General features: G+C 47.1%; 1 protein-coding gene across 2 annotated transcripts in view; it reads left to right on the forward strand.

Annotated features, from left to right (window-relative positions):
- Window positions 1-12885, forward strand: part of POU2F2 (POU class 2 homeobox 2) — a 28751-nt gene extending 15866 nt beyond the window's left edge. Inside the window, exons 8-15 of one of the 2 annotated variants that reach the window (XM_054999436.1) lie at window positions 628-789; window positions 1903-2044; window positions 3327-3475; window positions 5209-5385; window positions 7401-7467; window positions 9285-9456; window positions 10020-10093; window positions 12533-12885. In XM_054999436.1, coding sequence (XP_054855411.1) covers window positions 628-789; window positions 1903-2044; window positions 3327-3475; window positions 5209-5385; window positions 7401-7467; window positions 9285-9456; window positions 10020-10093; window positions 12533-12885 — 1296 coding nt within the window. Of the gene's footprint in view, window positions 1-627; window positions 790-1902; window positions 2045-3326; window positions 3476-5208; window positions 5386-7400; window positions 7468-9284; window positions 9461-10019; window positions 10094-12532 lie in introns of those variants that run through there. The other variant, XM_054999437.1, reaches the window with a different exon arrangement.
- Window positions 12886-21265: the final 8380 nt, after the last annotated feature.

Below are 21265 nucleotides of genomic sequence, written 5' to 3' on the forward strand. Positions count from 1 at the left end.
CCCCTCTGGCTGGAGATCAGGGGGCGGGGCCACTAGCCATGTGACCATCTTCTCCGAGGGCAACCCACTGAGTTCCACCACCTCTTTCCCAAGAAAAAAAGCCCTGGCAAGAATCCAATGCAGAGTTGAAGAAATGCTGAAACAGAGCATAAGCAATTCTAGGGCTGACATAGGAGCACATATTTAAAGCAACAGATAGGACATAAAGCAACATAATGATGGAGTCTATGGGTGAAAGTCTATGGTCCCTAACTCATTAGTGGAGCATCTGAGACCCCCTCCCTACAGTACAAAAGCTTTTTTGAATAATTCGGTTTTGCATCGTTTGTGGAAAGGAGAGTGGGCGCTCTCATGACCTCCTCAGGCAGGTCGTTCCACAGAGTAGGGGCCACCACAGAGAAAGCCCGTGTACGGGCTGCTGTTGATTTCGCCCATGTGCAGGGTGGCACCTGGGTTTTAAAGGTTAACATCAGCATCTTGAACGGTGCCCGTAAACAAATTGGGATCCAGGATAGGTGGGCCAAGACTGGAGTACTTCTGTTCTATTTGCTCGTTCTGTTTGGGTCATGTTCGGTGTGGCTGGTGCCTCTTGGATCACTGTTTCTATGGCTTCTCCCCATTCCCCAGCAAGTGACTCGGCCTGGCCTCCCCGAGTCTCACCTCGCTCACGCGCAGCCGCCCAAATGCCTGGAGACCCCGTCACACCCCGAGGAGCCCAGCGACCTAGAGGAGCTGGAGCAATTTGCCCGCACCTTTAAGCAGCGGCGTATCAAGCTGGGCTTCACACAGGTATGGGCCTGGAGGCTTGGCTTGGGGAGGCTATTCATCCTATTATCTTGAAATGGAGTGGAGCCCTTCTGAATACAAAGAGAGCTAGTGTAGTGTACAGGTTAGGGTTCTGGACTTGGACTGGGGACTGGGCAATCTCTGATTGCTGTGAAACTCACTGGGTGACCCGGCCAGTTGTTCTTTCTCAGTTCAGTCATCTGTGGCTTGTGGGGATCAAATGAATAGGGAAATGGCTTCCTGGCATTTCCTTTTATTGTCCACGAATGGCTTCCTGGCATTTCCTTTTATTGTCCACCGGCGCCTCAGGCACTGGCAGGAGGAAATGGGGAGGGGAATGACCGCATGCTGGCTTACATAACTTCCAGTAAAAACTGGAAGTGACATAACAGATGCTCTAGCATTCTGCAAAGCCTCTATGGCAAAACCACAGAGTTTTTGTGAAATGCTAGAGTGTTTGCTATGTCATTTCCAGTTTTTACCAGAAGTGGTATAAGCACACCAGCGTGACACCGGTGTGCTGAGCCCTGCTCTCCGATTCCTCCTGGGGGTTTGCTGCTGCAGCTTGGCAGCCCTGCAGATGGAGGAGGGGAGAACAATGAATGCTGTCCCAGGGTCCTTGGAGGAAGGGCAGAATAAGAACTGCATTAAGTAAAAATAAAGTATCTACCTGGGGCAAGAAACTAGGGCCCATCTTCTGAGCAACAGACACTCTGTTCTGGCATCTGGAAGTTCTCTTCCATTTGAAAGTTCACAGATTTTCAAGTCTAGACTTGGTTCCTGGAATGCCAGAAATGTTTGTTTTAAGTGAAAGGAGAGATTCTTGGGATGTTGGATAAGAATGTCAGTGCAGCCATGCTGGTTTCATCCTGTGGCAGTGAGTCTCACAAGTTAACGACTTTCTGAGTGAAGAATTACTTCCTTTTATCCATCCTGAATCAACTGCCTAAGTTCCTAGAATTATGGTAGAAGCAGAAAAAGTTCACTCTGTTTTTCCACTTGATGCATTTTGTGCTCAGTCTGCAATGCCAGGTTTAGGATTGTGGCACGCCCTACGCTAGATATGTGCACGGCTGACGTTTTCTCTCCTCTGCCCCCACATCCCGTCCTCTACAGGGTGACGTGGGGTTGGCCATGGGGAAGCTTTATGGGAATGACTTCAGCCAGACAACCATCTCACGCTTCGAGGCGCTGAACCTCAGCTTCAAGAACATGTGTAAGCTCAAACCTCTGCTGGAGAAATGGCTCAATGACGCTGGTAAGTAAGGAGTAAGAGAGAAGTGGAGGTCTAGTGCGTATGTGAAGGTCAGGGGTCCCCAACCTTTTGGTGGGAGGAGCCACAGAATGCCACAGCTTACCTTCAGTCACTCAGGGCCAAGCTACGAGTGACGAATGACACTTGCCTGGCAAGTGAACAGACTCACATGTGTTCCTCCCTGTTCACTTGCCATTCACTTGCGCTCCACAAGCTACAAGTGACAAATGACACTTGCCAGGCAGGTGTCATTCGTCACTTGTAGCTTGGCCCGCAGTGAAGATCCCTGTGCTGTGGGTGGCAGCAGCTGCTGAAGCAGCACTTTAAAAACTCTGCACTGCCAATCAAATCTCCAACAACCAGTCAGAAGGCTTGCTGGACAAAAGTCCTACCTGACCCCTCCCACTTTGTAAAAACACAGGGTAGGTGCCAGGAAAGGTGTCAGCCTACAACACAGCGCCCATGGGCACCACGTTGGGGACCCCTGGTGTAAGTGGTCAAGCACTGGAGGGACTTTTGAGGGGGCAAAGGGAAAGTAATACAGAGGATCAGATTGAACCTTACAGGTAGGCAGCCCCCCATCTCAAAACTGGGGGATGGAGGGGCAGCAAGCGAGTGGTGGGCCCCGATCCGGATCTCTCATTCATGCGCAAAGTGTACATGCACTTTAGAGGCCCTCCAGTGACATCACTTCCAGTATAAATTATTAGCGACGGCAAAATAGCATTTTCTCTGTGTTTGGGACTGATTTGGCACCTGCCCCTTAAACCAGTTTGGTGTAGTGGTTAAGAGTGTGGGACTTTAATCTGGAGAGCCGGGTTTGAATCCCCACTCCCCCACTTGAAGCCAGCTGGGTGACCTTGGGCTAGTCACAGCTTCTCGGAGCTCTCTCAGCCCCACCCACCTCACAGGGTGTTTTGTTGTGGGGATAATAATGACATACTTTGTAAACCGCTCTGAGTGGGCGTTAAGTTGTCCTGAAGGGCGGTATATAAATTGAATGTTGTTATTATTATTAAACATTGCCTCTGTTGCAACGAAGAGAGAACTGGTGAAACGAATAAGACACGGGCTGATTAAAAGCCACTGAAGCGGGGACCTTCTAAAATGACCAAATCAGGAAAGGGAGTGGGAGCAGAACTTAGGCCTGCTTGTGGAAGCAAGAGGGACGGGAAAAGCACTCTGGTGAGGGTTACTGTGGCAGGCAGGGGGACGTATCTGGAAGTATCTGCAGTGTGGATCGCCAATAAATGGCTCTTTCCCTTTCTTCCCACATCTGTCGCAGAGACAATGTCTGTGGACTCCACGCTTCCCAGCCCCAACCAGCTGAGTAGTCCCAACCTGGGCTTTGACGGGCTGCCGGGTCGGCGCCGCAAGAAACGGACCAGCATCGAGACCAATGTCCGCTTCGCATTGGAAAAAAGCTTTCTCGCGGTGAGGCCCTCCCCACCACCTGGCCTTCAAGCCTCTTCAAAGGAAGGGCTGTGGGTCCACGGTGGACCATTTGCACGAGTGTGGCATTCAGTTGTCCTGAAGAGCAGTAGATGAATCGAATGTTGTTGTTGTTGTTGTTGTTGTTGTTGTTGTTACCTGCTGAGGGATTCCAGCTCCCCCTCTCCCCATCCTATCCTAATAAACTATCCTCTAAAACTATCCTGAAGATAAGAAATAAGGTGGGGAACAAATGTAGGCAATTTTTTAGAACTTGTTACATTTATTATTGCCCAAGGCCTTTTAGGGAAACTTTGGCTGACTGATTCAGATCCGATCCGATGGGGATTTAACCCTCTCCTACCATCAGCCTGCTAAAGCTGTTGTTTGCCGCACTGGAAGAAGCATACCAGCAACACGTATGTGTCTACCACAGAGGCAAACCACAGCAATTGAGACTGGGAAACTGCCCCCCCTCCCAATCCATGCTAGATTGTCAACCTCTAGGCAGGGAGGGGGGGAAGGGAGTTCTCTTAGAACTATAGCTGATCTCCAGACAACAGAGATCAGTTTGCCTGGAGAAAATGGCAGCTTTGCAGGGGGGACTTTATGGCATCCTATCTGCTGAGCTCCCTCCCCTCACCAAATGCTGCCTGTTCCAGGCTCCGCCCCCAAATCTCCAGGAATTTCCCAACCTGGCATTGGCAACCCTACGTGATGCCAAAGCTGTGTGACCTAAACTGGGAGCCTCTGCTATTTATCAGTGAAAAAGCATGGGGAAATCCATTTATGGTTCTCCCAGCACACATTTGGCTGTGCCTCTCCGTCAATTGCTTCCAGCCAGTTTTCTGACTTTTTAAAACAAAAGTCTGCCTAGCTTTCTTAACTGAGTGGTCCCCTTAACTCATAAACATGCTATCATTAATTCTCAGCAGCAAAGGTGGGGGAACACAAAACAGGGCAATGCCCCATCACCCACTGTGCTACCAGAGAGAAATAGCAAAGAATCCAGTAGCCCCTTTAAGACCAACCTACTTATTGTAGCATAAGCTTTCGAGAGCCACAGCTCTCTTCGCCAGATGCATCTGATGAAGAGAGCTGTGGTTCTTGAAAGCTTATGCTACAATAAGTTGGTTAGTCTTAAAGGGGCTACTGGACTATTTGCTATTTTGCTACTCAGGGCTTTTTTTCTGGGAAAGGAGGTGGTGGAACTCAGTGGTGGAACTCAGGACTGCACAATGACATCACTTTGGGTCAGCTGGAACAAGGAGCGAGTTTTTTAATGTTTAAATTGTGCTCTGTGGAAATGGTCACATGGCCGGTGACCCCGCCCCCTGATCCCCAGACAGAGGGGAGTTTACATTGCCCTCTGCGCAGCTCGGTGGCACGAAGGGCAATCTCAACTCCCCTCTGTCTGGAGATCAGGGGGCGGGGCCACCGGCCATGTGACCATTTTTAAGAGGTGCCGGAACTCCGTTCCACTGCGTTACCGCTGAAAAAAAGCCCTGTTGCTACTGCAGACAAACATGGCTAACTCCTCTGGATCTGTGACCAGAGAGAAAGTGCACCAGTCCCTTGTACATCCAAGCCCGCCACTGAATGACAGTCGAGAACACTTCCCTTGTAGTGAACGAAAGCATTCCCCCATCCATGCCCCTCTGGCCCATTTCCTTTCCCTCCATATCGGCTGCCGCGCTGTTCTGTTAACCTCCTGCATTGCGTCTTCTCACTCGAAGAACCAGAAGCCTACCTCAGAGGAGATCCTACTTATCGCCGAGCAACTGAACATGGAGAAGGAGGTGATCCGCGTCTGGTTCTGCAACCGCCGCCAGAAGGAGAAGCGGATCAACCCCTGTAGCACTGCTCCCATGTTACCTGCCCAGGGCAAGCCGCCTGGCTACAGCCCCCACTTGGTACGTTCCTCCACTTCTTGTTTCCTCTGTCCACAGTATGATAAGTACCTACCTTACGTTCCCCTCCACTATACATGGTGCCTTCCTATGCACCTTATTGCCTCCCGCCATGAAAACTCCCTTATATTGCCTGCACATAATTACATTGCCCTGGTACAACCCTCTCATCGTACATTCCCCTACAGCACCCTACTATTTTGGTCCCCTGATGGCACATACCAGACATAGGGGCTTACCTATATGATACACTGCCCTCGGTTCTGTACCCCGGGTCCGGTTGATAGATGTGCACTGGGAGTTCTGTGCTTGGAACTTAAACCCCAGGTGTGTGTACGTGTGTTTGTGTGTGCAGGCCTGATTTGGATCAGGAGCATGGCATATGGGAGAAAAAGGGCATAAGCCTCCCTTCCCACCGGCTGTGTTGCTTTCTTGCTCTGAAATTGCGCTGGGGAGCTACTGTTTGCCCCGTTGGGAAAGCTTACATGTAGCCCGTCAGTACACATTTCCGAAATGGGAATTTCCCCAGGAGTATGTGCAACTATGTACTATTATCTGTTTCTTTAAGTACGCTCCTACTGGGTAGTTCTGTGTTGTCTAATACATCAGTCTTAGATTTGCGGTGCTCTGTACTGGATTTCTGCTAATGTTATGGCTTTGCAAATTTGCCTTTATATACCCCTGTGGCATTGTTTATTGAATGTCCTTGACATTGACTGTACTAATCTCACACTATGTAATCCGCCTTGAGTCTCAAGGAGAAAGGCGGACTATAAACAAACAAAACAGTGCAAAGGGGAAGGCTTAAACTCCCTCAATCTATGCAACACAGACCAATCCAAACTGGGCCCATGAGCATCTGGTTATTAAGGTCTGGGTGCGAAATTCTCAGAGCACATCTGCGGACCATCCCGAGGAAGGATTTGAGAACAGTGCATCATATTGTTAAGCTCTTAATTTCCCCTCATGTTGTATGTAATTTGCTACCTTCTTTTCTTGATACAACCTTGACATGATCCAAAGACCTACCTGACCCTCGTGCGCTTTATTTCCTCCTTGTTTCCACTTGCTGTAAACCTCAGCACGGTCCTCTTTGCCTAACCCCATTGATCAAACCCCATATTGGGGATTTACCTTCTCACTCCTCACCTAGCTGTGCTTTTTAATTTACTCCCTCCATTCAGCCCCTGCAGACTAGTTATGGTGAGTGCCCCCTGCCCACATTTGAGATGTGTACTTCTTTCAGTTGGACTAAATGTCCTGACTCTTAACACGAGTCAGGACATTTTTGTCCATCCTGACTTGCTGTCACGCAGATGAATGGAGTAGCTCCGTTGCTCCATTTGATTTCAGTGTATTGTGAAGAGGGTTTTTTTGGCTTACCTTCTTTGCTGTTTTAACCAGTGAAACAACCATGGGAGAGAACTGCGTTTTCCCCTTTCTCTGGCTCCATATGTCTTTCTTAGTACACCTGGAGCCATGGAAAGGCACGAACAGAGGCCTCCAGGGTTGTTTCTGCTGGTGAAAAAGTTGCAGGAGAGAAGCCAGAAGCCCCTCATCACAGCTGTCCAAAACTGAATGGAGCAATGGAGGACTGTTAAAGTAAGATATCCTCTTTTCTGCATGACAGCAAGTCAGGATGGGCACCCTTGTCTTGACCCATGTAGCAGGTAACACCGAGTTCAAGCCTCAAAGATACCCCACTTGGGTATATCCCTTGGTAGCAGGAGAGGACTGCCTTCTGGAGGTCTTTCTCCCTTGTAGAAAAGGGTCCAGTAGCACCTTTAAGACTAACCAACTTTACTGTAGCATAAGCTTTCGAGAACCAGAGTTCTCTTCGTCAGATGCCTCTGACGAAGAGAGCAGTGGTTCTCGAAAGCTTATGCTACAGTAAAGTTGGTTAGTCTTAAAGGTGCTATAGGACTCTTTACTATTTTGCTACTACAGACTAACACGGCTAACTCCTCTGGATCTTTCTCCCTTGTGTCTTTGATAGTCTGTTTCTCTCTTCTCCCCAGGTAACCAGCCCAGGCAGCGGCACAAGTCTGCCCCTCTCCCAGGCTTCCAGTAGTCTGAGCACAACAGGTAGCCGTCTTCTGCTTGCACGCAACCCTCTTCCCGGGACCCTCCTTCTAGTACAACTGGCCGGTGGGATGCTGAGATCTCTGGGCAATGTGTGTGTTAGAATGATACAAACGGGGCTTGTTGGGCTTTGCACTGCCAACTACTTGGTGCGTGTGTAGTACAGCACTGTAGCGGAGGAAGTAGCTAGGAGGAATTCTGAGAGGAGAGGAGGAGACAGATAACCTCCCCTAAGATGGACTGATGACCACCCCGGTGAGTGTAAGAAGCCAGCCATGCCGCCTGCAGCGGCTCTAAATGAGCTTTATAGGTTGGTGGGAGACCCAAGCTGCCAGGGCCAGAATCCCTAACCTTAAAGCCACCATGTGCCTTTACTGGGACGTAGCTGCATTGTATCCATTGGCAGGATACTTAAGGTTTGGCATGCTCTGCCAGGGGCTTCCTCAAAGCAATGAACTCCAAAGGAATCCCAGTTTTCTGGCTTAGCGGGGTGTGTCTTCTTTTTCATGAGACCCACAGCTAAAACAAAACTCGCTACTTCAAGATGTAGTGGTAGCTGTTAGCTCAATTTAGCTTTTGCAGGGGGGGTGGAAGGATTAGGTGAATTATGAGAGGGCCAGTCTCTTGACAGCTATTACAGAAGGAACCTCTCTGTCCAGAAGCAGTGTACCTCTGGGAACAAAGAATACAAGATGGCCCTCAGTTTAGTGCCCTACTTACGAGCTCTCAAAGTGGATCCAAGTAATTCAGAAAGAAAATTCAAACGACAATGGGATTTGATACAGATGTTCTTGAGTGAGGGAATTCTCCACTGAGCCAGATGAATGGGTGCTCAGTTGCTTCCTGCCGTCACAGTATGATTGATGCTAATTGGAAGCACAGAGGAACTGGATTCAGACATGTTGGAAGGCAGGGGTGGATGTACTGGGAAAACTCTTGGTAGGACATTGCCTTGTGTTGCTGGCTCTTGAGCCACAGGGGTCACGTGGCTCTCTCAGATCCAGGCCACAATGACGGGTTTTAGGTTCTTGTCTGTTCTTGTTGTCATTGCACGCCTGGTCTGAGCCAAGCGACTCCTACAGCACAGTCCATACTTGGCTCAGCTTGTTCCAGGGCTGTTCTAAAACCCGCCCTGGATGAGAGAGCTCCAGGGTGCCTCCTCTCATCTCCCTGAAAGTCCTTTCACTGGCAGTTGGAAGCTGGAGCCCTTAGCCAGAGCTAGATGTAGACACGGTGGAAGGATATTCATGTTATGAACAACAAAGCCAATGTGAAAAAACAAGACTGCAGAAACTGCAATCATTTATTGATTATGAAACATTTATCTGCTGCCTTTCTACCCAAATCAGGATCCCTGATCGCCCAAGTGCACGTAAGCGCAGAATTCACCAACCAGCACAGCAGGAAAATCGGTAAATTGTAACATGACAGTCCCATAAATATTGCAGTGCGTGGACTGTTTTGTTACAGCGTAGATATTTTTCTGCTGTATTTTAATCATTTTTAGATGTTTCCCTTAGACTTTGTGCTAAGTGAAGTGGGCTTTTTACATTGGGTTTGTTACCGACCTTAAAGTCAATGAATTTAGAAGCTTGTAACTGCACTTACGGTTAGCCTCGTCAGTCTTGTAATACCCTTGTTTCTATAGCTGATTGGTTTTATGCTTATAATTTACATTGGAAGGGTATGCTCTTCTTGATTTTTGACTCCCGAGGTCTGCCAATATTTGCAAACATCCTTCTCCCCTCAACCCTCTGACTGATGCTCTAGTAGGGATCCCCACCTCTCTCTTTAACCTCCTTTCCTCTTCTCTTGGGCAGTTACTACCTTATCCCCAACGGTCTGCTCTTTGACCCCCAATCGGACAGCGGTGGGAGCAGGGGGCACTGCCCTCAACTCAGTCACGCCGCCCCCAAGCAACAGCACAAATCCTAGCCCCCAGAGCAGCAGTCACCCGGCGATCAGCTTGCAAGGCCTGAATCCCAGTACGGGGTAAGTGGAAGGGGAGAGGAAGTCCATTGAGCGCTCTGCAGTGGTTTGAATGGTAGAGAAGGGGACAGTGGATCTTGGTTGGTCCCATGCTCTGATGGCGGAGGGGGCATTGGGTGACCGCTTCACGTATAGGGCATTGTGTCCCCCAAACTAGGCTTGCCAACTCCAGGAGATTTGGGGGTGGTGCCTGGAGAAGGTGGGGTTTGGGGAGGAGAGGGACCTCAAGCGGGGTATAATGTCGTAGAGTCCGTCCTCTGAAGCTGCTGTTTTCTCCAAGAAAACTGATCTCTGTCCTCTGGAGATCAGTTGCAATTCCAGGAAATCTCCAGGCCCCGCATGGGGGTTGGCATTGGCACCCCTCCCCCAAATAGTAAGGGAACTGGAATCTTGAGAAGATGGTGGAATCCATTTAGAACAAATGACCTGCGTGTGTTAATTTGAGTCCTCTTGCTACAGTTCTGGACCTACAAGAGAGGCGATTTGCCTTTTGGGGTGCCAGGGGCCGCTCGAATATTTTGCACTGTAGACTCCTACATTAACCTGCTGATCTGGTTTGATTTCAGAAGCACAGTGCTAGGGGTGAATGCCGGGTTAAACCCTGCGCTAATGGCCACCAACCCGCTGGCCACCATTCAAGGTTGGTGAAAAAAATAAAAGACCAGACATGACGCCATTGCTGCCATTCACCCCACTGGCCTGTTTGTGTGTGAAAGAAGAAGTGTGTTTGGGGTTATGTGTGTTGGCGAGGGAATGTGTGTGCTGTCTCGGGGGTCATATGTGTGCATGCAAGCGAGGATGACTTCTGGAGGAAGTATGCGGGAAGTTCTTCAATTACCCTTATGTTCAGCTGGAAACGCTTGTGAGGATACAAACGTGCAAATCATTAGGCCCGGCGCTTGATTAAAGAAATCTTGGCCAATTAATTGTAGGAGTTTGATCTAGGTATTCACATTTTTGTGCTTTTTCTGTGGTATCTCAGCATACACACAAGACATGGCCCTGCTTTTAAGGTGCAATCTCTTATCACATCCAGACTGTCTAAGTGCTTCCCAGCAGACACGAATCTGATCGCTTTCCAGCATGGGCTGGTTTTAATATTTATTTATTTTACATCATTTATACCTTGCCCATCTCCCAATGGAGACCCAAGGCACCTTACATCATTCTCCTCTCTTCCATTTTAGCCACACAACAACCCTGTGAGGAAGGTTAGGCCAAGAATATTTGACTGGCTTAGCAAGCAGAGAGGGAGATCGGACTGGGGTCTCCCAGGTTCTATTCTGATGCTCTAACCAGTACACCATGCTTCCTGTCTTATCAGTGTCAATCACGAGAAGGCATTCACACTTTTTCCAGTATGCCCTTATCAGTTTCATACATGGCAGACATTGCTGCGATGCCTCCTTTTATCGCCAAACATGATGCCTAAAAACAAGACTGCAGCCAGACATGGTTGGAGGTCGTGCTGTCATGGCATTCTAGCAGTATTTCACAAAACAGTTTTCCGCATGCAAATGAGAGAATGTGTGGATATAGACGGAGTGACCAACCAAGTCCGGGGCAGTATTTCCTACGGAGATGATGATGGTGATGTTGATGATGACTTTGTGCTTATATACTGCTCTTCAGGACAGATTAGTGCCACACTCAGAGCAGTTAACAAGTCAGTGCTATTATTATCCCCACAACAGACACCCTGTGAGATGTGTGGGACTGAGAGAGCTCCGAGAAGCTGTGACTGACCCAAGGTCACCCAGCTGACTTCAAGCAGAAGAGTGGGGAATCAAATCTGGCTCTCCAGATTAGAGTGCCGCTCTTAACCACTATGCCAAATTGTAATGGCGGTCTGCTCTCAAGGTCTCACCTACCTCCTCTTTTGTTATCATTACCATACTTTATGCACCATAACTAGAGATATGCCAAGTGGAATACAGCCCATTGGCCACGTTTGGTGAGCTGGTGAAACGTCCCATTTTTAACGGGAAAGCAAACCAGAAATTGTCAAGCACCTGACTGGCCAGAAACAACGAGCAGTCTGGCCAGGGTTAGGCAGCCTGAGCCTAAAAGATAACGTGGGTCTCCACCAGTCTCTCCGTTCCAACTTCCCCATTTTTCAAGTGGCGAATATATGAACCTGGGGGTGACTGTGCCTGTGAGCAGTTGTGCAGATGTGGGTCAGATGTGTGAGATACAACAAGTCAGTGCTAGTTCCCCAGAAGCCACTCTTGTTCTTGCCGACGCCTCCTCTCCATTGTATCTTCAGTCATCTTAGCATAGAAGGCATCCCACTCCATAACATGCATTTTTTCATATCCTACCTGCTAATCATTCCTTGTTCACCACTCCATGTGTCTGTTTTGTGTGAACAGTACTGGGAGGAGGAGGTGTATGTAGGGGGGTGTCATTTCAACTACGGCCCTGTCTGCGCCTTGTGCTTCTGCCTTTTGGGCATGGGAGGAGGAACCCCGCAAAAGGATTGGAATGTTCTGGAATGGAGGACCCCCTGTCAACACTGTACCAGCTGTGGGCAATGATGTGACCAGAATGGGATTCGATCATTACAGAACTGGTGTGTGATGGCACCTTCTAGAGAGGATCACATAGAGTCTCTCTACATGAAACATCTTACACGAGGACGCTCAGAAGAAGGGAGACGCAATGTTAGCCGGGAAGCGTAGTTTAATTTCACCTCTACTCCAACAGAGTCAGTGGAGATTGCTCCTCAGAAGGTTTTGTTAATTTCATCTTCTCCTCCCCAAAGGCTCTGTCAATTTCACCTCCTCTTCTGGAGGCAAAGATGAAATTAACAAACCCTCTGAGGGTTAAGAAACCCTCCTCAATGGCTCTGTCTTTTTAAACTACCCTCCTGAGAGTGGTGAAATTGACAGAGCCTTTGGCTCTGTCTTTTTAAACCATGCTTCCTGGCAGACATTGCATCTCCCTATACTTGAGCATTCTCGAGTAAGATGTCTCGTGCAGAGAGACTCGTAGTTCCTCCACGTCAGACATCTCTCGAGACAGTGGGAAAAAAATAGTGTGGATGTCCCCTAACTTCTGTTTTTCTCTCCCCGTATAGCATTGGCCAGTGGTGGAAGCCTGCCGATTACCAGCCTTGATGCCAGTGGTAACTTGGTCCTGGGTACCACAGCGGGCACGACTGGCAGTCAGAGCATTGTGACGTCGCCGCTCTTCCTCAACCACGCAGGCCTACCCTTGCTGAGTGCTGCCTCTGGAGGAGTGGGGCTGGTGTCAGCGGCTGCTGCAGTGGCTGCCTCCATGCCCAGCAAGTCCCCCACCTTGACCTCCTCCTCCTCTTCCTCCTCCTCCTCCTCTTCCTCCTGTTCTTCATGCAGTTCCTCCAGCGACCTGGCGCAGACTCTGGGGCAGGCGGGTCCCGGATCCACCGAGCCGGATGCCAAGACGGAATGAGGGCCGAGAAAGATTCCTCTCTGCCTTTCCCGACAGGGTGGCGGGCCAAGGAGTGGACGTACAAACCAACGAGTGAAACCAAAAAAGAAAGAAAGAAACTAAACCAAACAGAATTGTCAGCAACAGCCAAACAAAAAAAAAAACCCAACCAAAAATAATAACCCAAAGCAACCAAACAAGCAAAGCAAAAAGGATCAAAGGAAGAAACCAAAAAGAATTCCCCAGACTTTTGGCGTTCGTTTGTTTTTTCCTCCCCCCATCTGATGTTAAGAACAAAACACCTTACAAAAGGTGGCTATATCAGTGGTTTTGTTTAATAATTTTTTTCATGATTTCTCTTCCCCTCCCTCCCTCCCCACATCTGCTAGTTTCCTGGACAGTTTCAGGAAGGAAATAAATGGGGATTGTTTTTTTAAGAAAAAAAAGAAAAAAGAAAAAAAGAAAAAGCCCTTTAAAATCCTTAAAGGGGAAAAGAATCTCACACCAAAAATCACCAGTCCTAGCTTCACCCAAAGCTTTTTACAGACTTTTCTAACTTCTGTGTCTGGTCGAATGTCTTTCAAAACTCGTTTATTTATTCTTATTTATTTTTCTTTTTTTTGGCATCCAGAAGGGGTTGGATGGGTGGCAGGGTGGGGTTAATTTTAAGACCTTGCTTTTAAATGTTATTTTCCTTTTTTAACTTTAAAAAAGATGTTTTTAAATGAATAGCAATTTTATAATTTTGATGGGGGAATTTTCATTGAATACAGAGTCTAGGACTTTCAAAGGCTGTAACAAGAATTAGGCACCAAGTTCCCATTATGGAAACTGGTTTCCTAACTTATGTCCTGCAATGATCTCCCTTTCTCCTGTTGGGGTGTATCTCAGCTTTGCAATGAACTCAAGTTACTAGGCCACAGTTTTTGTAGTAGCTCATTTTCTAACCCATACCTGTGTTAGCTACTTGTGAAATATCAATGGTTTGAAATGTAAAAAAGAACCCAGTTTTCTTCCAGTTTACATTTCCCTGCTTGGTTACCTCAAAGTGATTTTGACTCATCACAGGTGACCTAGAAAGAGACAGTTCACAAGTCCATAGTTTCTAATGCACAAAGCACAGACAGAGAGCAATAGACTGCCCCGCCTCTGCTCCCACCCCCACCTTCACCCCGTTATTCCAATAAAAAATGAATGAATTGCATGACTCAAGGATAGGGTTGCCAGCTCCGGGTTGGGAAATACCTGGAGATTTGGGGCGTGGAGCCTGGGTTGGCAACCCTAATTTGCATTCATTAAGAGTAACCTTGCTCGTGTCAGCTAGAGTATTCACAGGGTACATAGTATAAATATATCTTTGCAGGACAGGAGGCCCTTTTGAAAGTCTTCAGATCGTTCACGACGAACAATGCTGAACAAGTGTATATTTTGTTCTATTAATTTGAACATTTTCTTTGCTGATTTAATTTTTTTTACAGATAGCTTTTTTTCCCACCTGGGGCTAGTATCAGGGGTTATTTTTCTGAAAACAGGGGATATGTAATTTTTATTATTATTTTTATATCTGTGTTCTGAAAAAATACTCATATTCCAGTGCCTGACAAAAACCAAAACAAATAAACGGGAATTTCAGCATTCTTTACATTTTCCAGAAAAACCAAAAATTGATAGACATCACTGCAGAGAACAACAAAATGAAGACCATTGGGGAATTTTACAGGGGGGAAAAATCACAAAAGAGGGATCCAGCTCCCCCTTCTTGTGTGGATATCACAGAGACTCGGAGGCGAGAAAAAAAACTTTTAACCAAAAAGAATGAACCAAGCATACGAAGAAAACTAACACACATACAGTCAAAACTTTAATCGAAGAAGAAAGGATGAAAACATGGGAATAAAGGGGAAATCTTTACTTTCTCTGGTTAGAAATGGCTCAACCATCTTTCTCTGTCCTGAAAAAAAATACCTCATGGAAAGTTGCGTTGAGAAGCCAAGATTTTATAACTGGCAAAGAGACAAAATAAATAAATAAACCAAATCAACAGAAGTGGGAGGGTAAGAACAGAGAACCCTGCATTTCCCTCCCAGAGGTCTGGAAAGCTTTAAAAATGGCTTCTCAAAACGCTGATTTTCTTTTGTTTGTTTTTTTACCTTTTTTTGTAAATTTATTGGGGGTTGGGTTCTTTTTTTTTAACAGTGTTGGCTTGGGATTGTTTTTTTTAAAAAACTTTTGAGGGTTTTTTTAAGTTATTGTTTGGGGCTTTTCTTCAACGTTTGTCTTTTCTTTTTCAACTCCTGCGAACCAAAGTCTTGCTGTTGCAGAGAAGGAAGTTAGCCATGGCATACTACGATCTGGTAGAAAACAAAAACAAAAAACCAAACGTCACTAAAGGACACAGTGAAAAAGACAAACAAGCAAGCAAAAGAACTTTGAAACCTTTCTTAAAGGAATTTAAAAAAAAACAAAAACCTCGACCTCATTTTAGCTCCTGCTTTTGCTGTGTTATAGCGTTCAGGTGGGTTTGAGATAACAAAAGAAAAATACTGTGAAACTTTCCAAAAATGAAACAAACAAAAAAACATAAACCAGGAAACACCTAGTTTTAAAAGACTGAAAAGAAAAAAAAATGTTTTTCACCCCATTATGTGCGTGAGGGAGAGAGAACCGGCAAGTATTTATCCATCTCTTTAAGATTCTAATCATGCTTTTGTGGTGGACATCAGAAAAAAATTTGGGAAGTCAGATCTGGTTTTTCCTCTTTCTCTCTCTCTCTCTCTCTCTCTCTCATGTGCTACTGAACGTGTTTCTAGGTGGAATGTAACTGTTTTAGTGATATTTGTTATTCTTTCTTTTTTAAAAAAACACTTCTTTTGGGGGGTATCTTCTATTTTTTTTTATAGAGAAAATTCTATGTTCCGCTTTATCGCTTCTTACTGTATAAAAAAAGACAAAAAAACCAAACGCTGAAGGTTTGCAACAAAAAAAGATAAAAAAGGTAAAAAAAAGCTAAACAAAAAATCAACAAAAAAAGAAAGAAAAACCAAAACGTGTTTTTTTAAAAAAAATTGATTCTAGACCAAAAATGACCCTATCTCCAGGTATGGAGCTGCGTGGTGGGTGTATGGTGTGGAGGGGAACAGCTGAGATTTATAGGGCAAGTGAAGGAAAGTGGGGAGTAGGACATTAGAGGCAGATGCTAAATTTTTTCCCCTAGGAAGTTGAAATTGGTTTGGAAGAAGTGCCGCCGGTTAACCACGTTCATGAGGTTTTCATATTGTTTCCAAAACTTGTCAGATCTGTTTGAACAGAGGTGACAGTAGTATAGGGGGGGAAAGATGTATGTACAGCTTGGGAAATGGAGCTTCTCTAAAACCAATTTCAACTTTTGGAAAAACAGTTGCCCGTTTTCAGTTTTGGGGATGGAGATATGTGAGGTTGTTGGTGTGGCAGTTGCCAACTCCAGTGGCCCAGCTCTTTCCCCCTCCCAAATCAATGATTGTATTTCATAGGGGTTGCTGAAAATTAGATAGAGAGCTTTTCCTAGCTTGGGGAGGGAAATGTGAGAGTGGATCAGTCCAGAAGAAAAATGACCAGGGACTCAGCGCTCATTTGGCTGCTGTTTCTCCGTGTCAGGATAATACCATGCTCATCATGGACTTCTCACTCCATAGCTTTCCTCAAGTGGCTGGTATAGGGCTGCCAACTTGCAGGTGGGGCCTGGAGTTCTCCTAGAACTACAACTGAACTCCAGATTACAGATAAAATGACGGGGGGGGGGGCAGGTCTCCTGTTATAGCAGAAGACCTCTCACTGTTTACTTCCATTCCCTGCCAGCACTTCCAAGGCTGGTGAGGGGGGAAATGTCTGCTGGCGCTGTACCAGCATGTGACATCACTTCCAGTGAGAAACTGGAACTGATGTCAGTACACTGAGGTGATGCTCTAGGATTTGCTCAAAACTCTATGGTTTAATCAGTTTTTTGAAGGAAGTGATATCATATGCCAGTGTGAAACTAACATACCTGCCCCTGCCCCCTAATTCCAGGGGGGTTGCAGGCTACCACTGGCCACCCTATTTGGAGGGTGGACTTTATGGCAGCACATGTTTCATGAACCCCCTCTCTTCCCCAAACTCTGCCCTTTCTAGGCTCCACCCCCCCCCCAAATTTCCAAGAATTTCCCAACCCAGAACTGACAACCCTAAGCTGATGACACAAATGGGATGGGAGATGTTTCGTCCACCCCTTTGAAAGACGGTCTCTTTTCCATTAACCTCCCCCACTCCTGGGAATTTTAGAATGAGGAAAGAAAAACAAGCTTTAAACTATAGCTGTAAAACCAAATATTTGCTCACATGCCTCTGTGCCGGTGCCCGACCCAGGGTTGGGAGGGTACAAGGGAGGGGAGGCAATCTAGACCCTCCCTCCCCCTCATAGTGCCAAAATACCCACCACAAGGCTCTTTGGAGATAGCCCGCCATATACCTCATATACTTTAATGATAAACCAAATAGAAAAGCTTTATTAAGGGTGTGTGCCGGACGGGTCTGTTTGGGGCGGTGGGGGTCAGGCGCAGCATCTTCTCTCTCAACCCCACAGAGGGAAATCAGTAGGACAGTCAAGGCCCCTGAGACATGTGAGCCATTCCCTCAAAAATGGCGGCACCCATCTTTGGAGAATCTTTTGCAGCCATCTTGGGAACAGCAGGTGAAGGACTGACGGCTGGAGCTTCAGAGAAGCCAGCGAGGGTTGCTGGTGGGGGCCAGAAGACATTGATGGGCCTTGTTTACATTATGGGGGTTCTACCGTAACGGAGCAGATGCCCTTTACACCAATGTAAATCATCGTACGGCTGTAATAGGTCAAGAGCAGGCCCGTGTTGCCAGAAATCATGCTTTTTGGCGCTTCGTTTGATACCAACGAAACGACTGTGAATGCCGTTTAAAGTCCAACATGGCTTCCGGCCTTTCCTAACCTCGCTTCTTCTGGCTGCTTAAAGCATCACTGCCAGCCTGTATCCAGGTTACAAGGAAGGGAATGTCCTCTCAAACTTCTACATCGGTCAGGCATCTGTTACATTTTGGTAGCCCCGGAAGAGTTGGGTGAAGTGGGCAGGCCTTTGAATGAGAGATGCTGCACCAGCCCCTGTTCCCCCACCACCACCCCGATAACACTGGCCTGTTGCTGTAGCCGACCCAGGAGCAGTGGAAAAATCGTGTGATAACTTTGCCAAAGGTAGTTAGTTCCTAGTATTCAAATTTTTTAATTTTTAATCTTCCGGGGTCTGATCCTGTCTCGTTAATTTATTTGTAACTGTGGGGCTTAGAAGTGACTTGAAAAAAAATGATGATGATGATGATGATAAATGTAACAAATATTCTGAGTGATTTTTTTTTAAAATTTGTTCTTTCATTTGGTTCTGTCGTGGTTTTGTGTTTTTTTCCCTGTCTCTTTTTTTTTTAATTAAAGAAAAACAAAATAAAAATCTTGCAACCAAAGATGAGTTGGAGGGGAATCGGAAATCTGTCGTGGTGGCTGAATGGAGGGGGGGTGTTTATAATGGATAATGTGTGTGGGGGGTGTTTATGGATAATGTGGCGAAAGGGAACCCTGCTGTCGCCCCCTCTCTGCTTTGAGGAGATCAGAGATCAAAGCAAAATCTTTTGACAGAAAGACAATCTCCTGTGTTTGTTTTTGTTTACAGTAGTAGACAATAGAAAACTTTAAATCTTAAATATTACAAAAATACAGTTGAGTGTTAACAACTACATTCTAACCCTCCAAATGAGAAATGCTCAAGGTAACTCCAGAGCCCAGCCTGTAGCCAAGATAATCATGGGAAGTTTGAAATGATGCATCTTTTGCTGTTACAGAGGGCTAGTTTAAATGTACTGTCAGTGGGGAACTCCAGCTCCTGAATTGCCTTCTACCTGTCGCAGTTATTGGTTCCAGTGGCTGCTCGAGGAGCTTGAGGGTCAGAGATCCTCTTTCTAGCCCTTAGCTTGTACCATGCTTCCACCAGACGAGTGAGGGCCAAGCTACACGTGACGAATGACACTTGAATGGCAAGTGGATTGAGTGGAGGGCAAGTGAACAGGGAGAAATACACTTGCTGTTCAAGTGTCATTCGTCATGTGTAGCTTGGCCCTGATTTAGTGCTACCCAGGGGTCATTTCGTAGAAAGAGTGGGAGGAACTCATTAGCATACCTCATTAGCACACCTCAGCATGTGCCACGCCCCTTGCCAGCACCGGAAGTGTGTCATTAGCATAACTAATTTGCATATGTCACACCTGACATCACCTATCCTGGCTGTTTTGGACCCAATCCTGGCCATTCAGGGCCAAAATTGGGCCCCAAATGGCAAAAGGGGGCTGAAAATGGCCAAAAAGGGGCCCCAAATGGTCAGGATCGGGCTGCTGCTGAGCAGGACAGTGATCCAACACCCATCAGAGGCCCGATCCAGGCCGTTTCGGCCCCAATCCGGGCCGAAATGGGCCCAAAATGGCTGAGTCAGGTGGGCAGGGCCACCTGTCGTGACCTCTTTGGGGAACTGCTGGAACTGCATTCCTGCGCATTCCCCCTCGAAATGAGCCCTGGTGCTACCTGCTCACTGCCTTGTTAGCATTTTACTTTGTATTCCTAAGAAGAAAAAGATCATCACTGCCCCGGCATTTTCCTTGTTCTTATCCACAGCTGACGGTGGGGCATTAGTGCATCCACTGCCACAGAGGATAAGAGAAAATATGTATGGCCCCCAAAATATATGCAACATACATATGTTGGAGATCCTATCCCTCTGTGCATTTGTGCATGTGTGTGTGTGCATTGTGCTGACAAGTTGCAGCTTACTTACGGCAACCCCTGCTGGGGTTTCCAAAGTAAGAGAATAACAGAGGTGTCTTGCCATTGCCTGGCTCTGCGTAGCGACCTTGGTGGTCTCCCATCCAAATACTAGCCAGAACCAGTCCTGCTTAGCTCCCAAGTTATATAAATAGTCAGTCTGAGGGGGCATTATACTGGGTTTTGCATATCTGGCCATGTTGCATACATACATTGCAGGCAATGTGATCCCTTTGGGCCCAAATGGGAACAAAATCCCCTGGTTTGGGGGGGGGGGTGCTTTTTCATCCAAGAATGAGTGATCATTTGAAAAAAGTACTTGATTTTAGGTCTGTCAGGTTGAGAAACTCCCAGAGATTTGACGGGTGGAGCCCGGGGAGGGGAAGGTTTGGAGAGGGAACAGACCTCTGCAGCGTATAATTTTGCTTTGTCATAAGAGTCCACCTTCCAAGGAAGCCATTCTATCCAGGGGAACTTCCTGTCCCCTGAATATCAGTTGTAATTCTAGGACATCTCCAACCACCACCTGGAGGGTGGCAAAAGCCAGTGGTTGCCTTCACTCTCTCTGCTCAGCCAAATTTGGAGTATCCCTCTGAGCCTTGTCCGTTGGTGTAAGGCTCCTTAGCCTGAAGGAAGACTTCAAAATTGATCGAAGTGCGTGGGGGGAGGCAAGCTAGTAGGGCCAGCTGATCAAAGACAAAAGAGATCTTGAAGTGTCAGTCATTTCCAAGGACAGATGCCCTGAAAAAAACGGTAGTGATAATAAACTAATCAGTGAGTCAAAGTCTTAGGTGACCTCAGACGTGAAGTGGTCCGTCACAGTCACTATTGCCTAGTTAGGCTGGCAGTGGCTGAGGCAGAGGCCTTTCCCATCACCTAATCCTTTTAACTGGAGGTGCTGTAGGATTGAACCTGGGACTTTCTGCAAGCCAAGCTGGTACTCTACCACTGAGCCACAGCTCCTCCCAATAGTGTCTGTCATCTCGTTCTGCCAAACTCATACCCAGGGCTTTTTTTGTGGGAAAAGAGGTGGTGGAACTCAGTGGGTTGCCCTCGGAGAAAATGGTCACATGGCTGGCGGCCCTGCCCCCTGATCTCCAGACAGAGGGGAGTTTAGATTGCCCTCCGCGCCGCTCAATCTAAACTCCCCTCTGGAGATCAGGGGGCGGGGCCGCCAGCCATGTGACCATTTTCAAGAGGTTCCGGAACTCCGTTCCGCCGCGTTCCAGCTGAATAAAAGCCCTGCTCATACCTTTCCCCACCTGTTCTGAGTTACTTTCTGACAGTGGAAATACACATTGCAAATAACCTGGGGGCGCTCGAGTGCAGGATTTTATGGGTGGTCCTCAATTCCCATGCAGGCTGTCTCTTGTTGGGCACACATGCATGCCGCTTTCATGGGAGCTCCCTTTGTGTGATGGCATTTGCAAATGAGTACAAATGCCGAGTCGGGAGGGCAGAGCTCCGATTCAGCTCTGTTTTTGCAGCAAGAACTCTCAAGGGTGGGCACTAGAGCTAGTATTTAGGCTCCTCTGACTTGCCAACTTGCATTTCTTTAAG

Source organism: Eublepharis macularius, chromosome 15 (genome assembly GCF_028583425.1).
Source record: "Eublepharis macularius isolate TG4126 chromosome 15, MPM_Emac_v1.0, whole genome shotgun sequence".
Classification (NCBI taxonomy): Eukaryota; Metazoa; Chordata; class Lepidosauria; order Squamata; family Eublepharidae; genus Eublepharis; species Eublepharis macularius.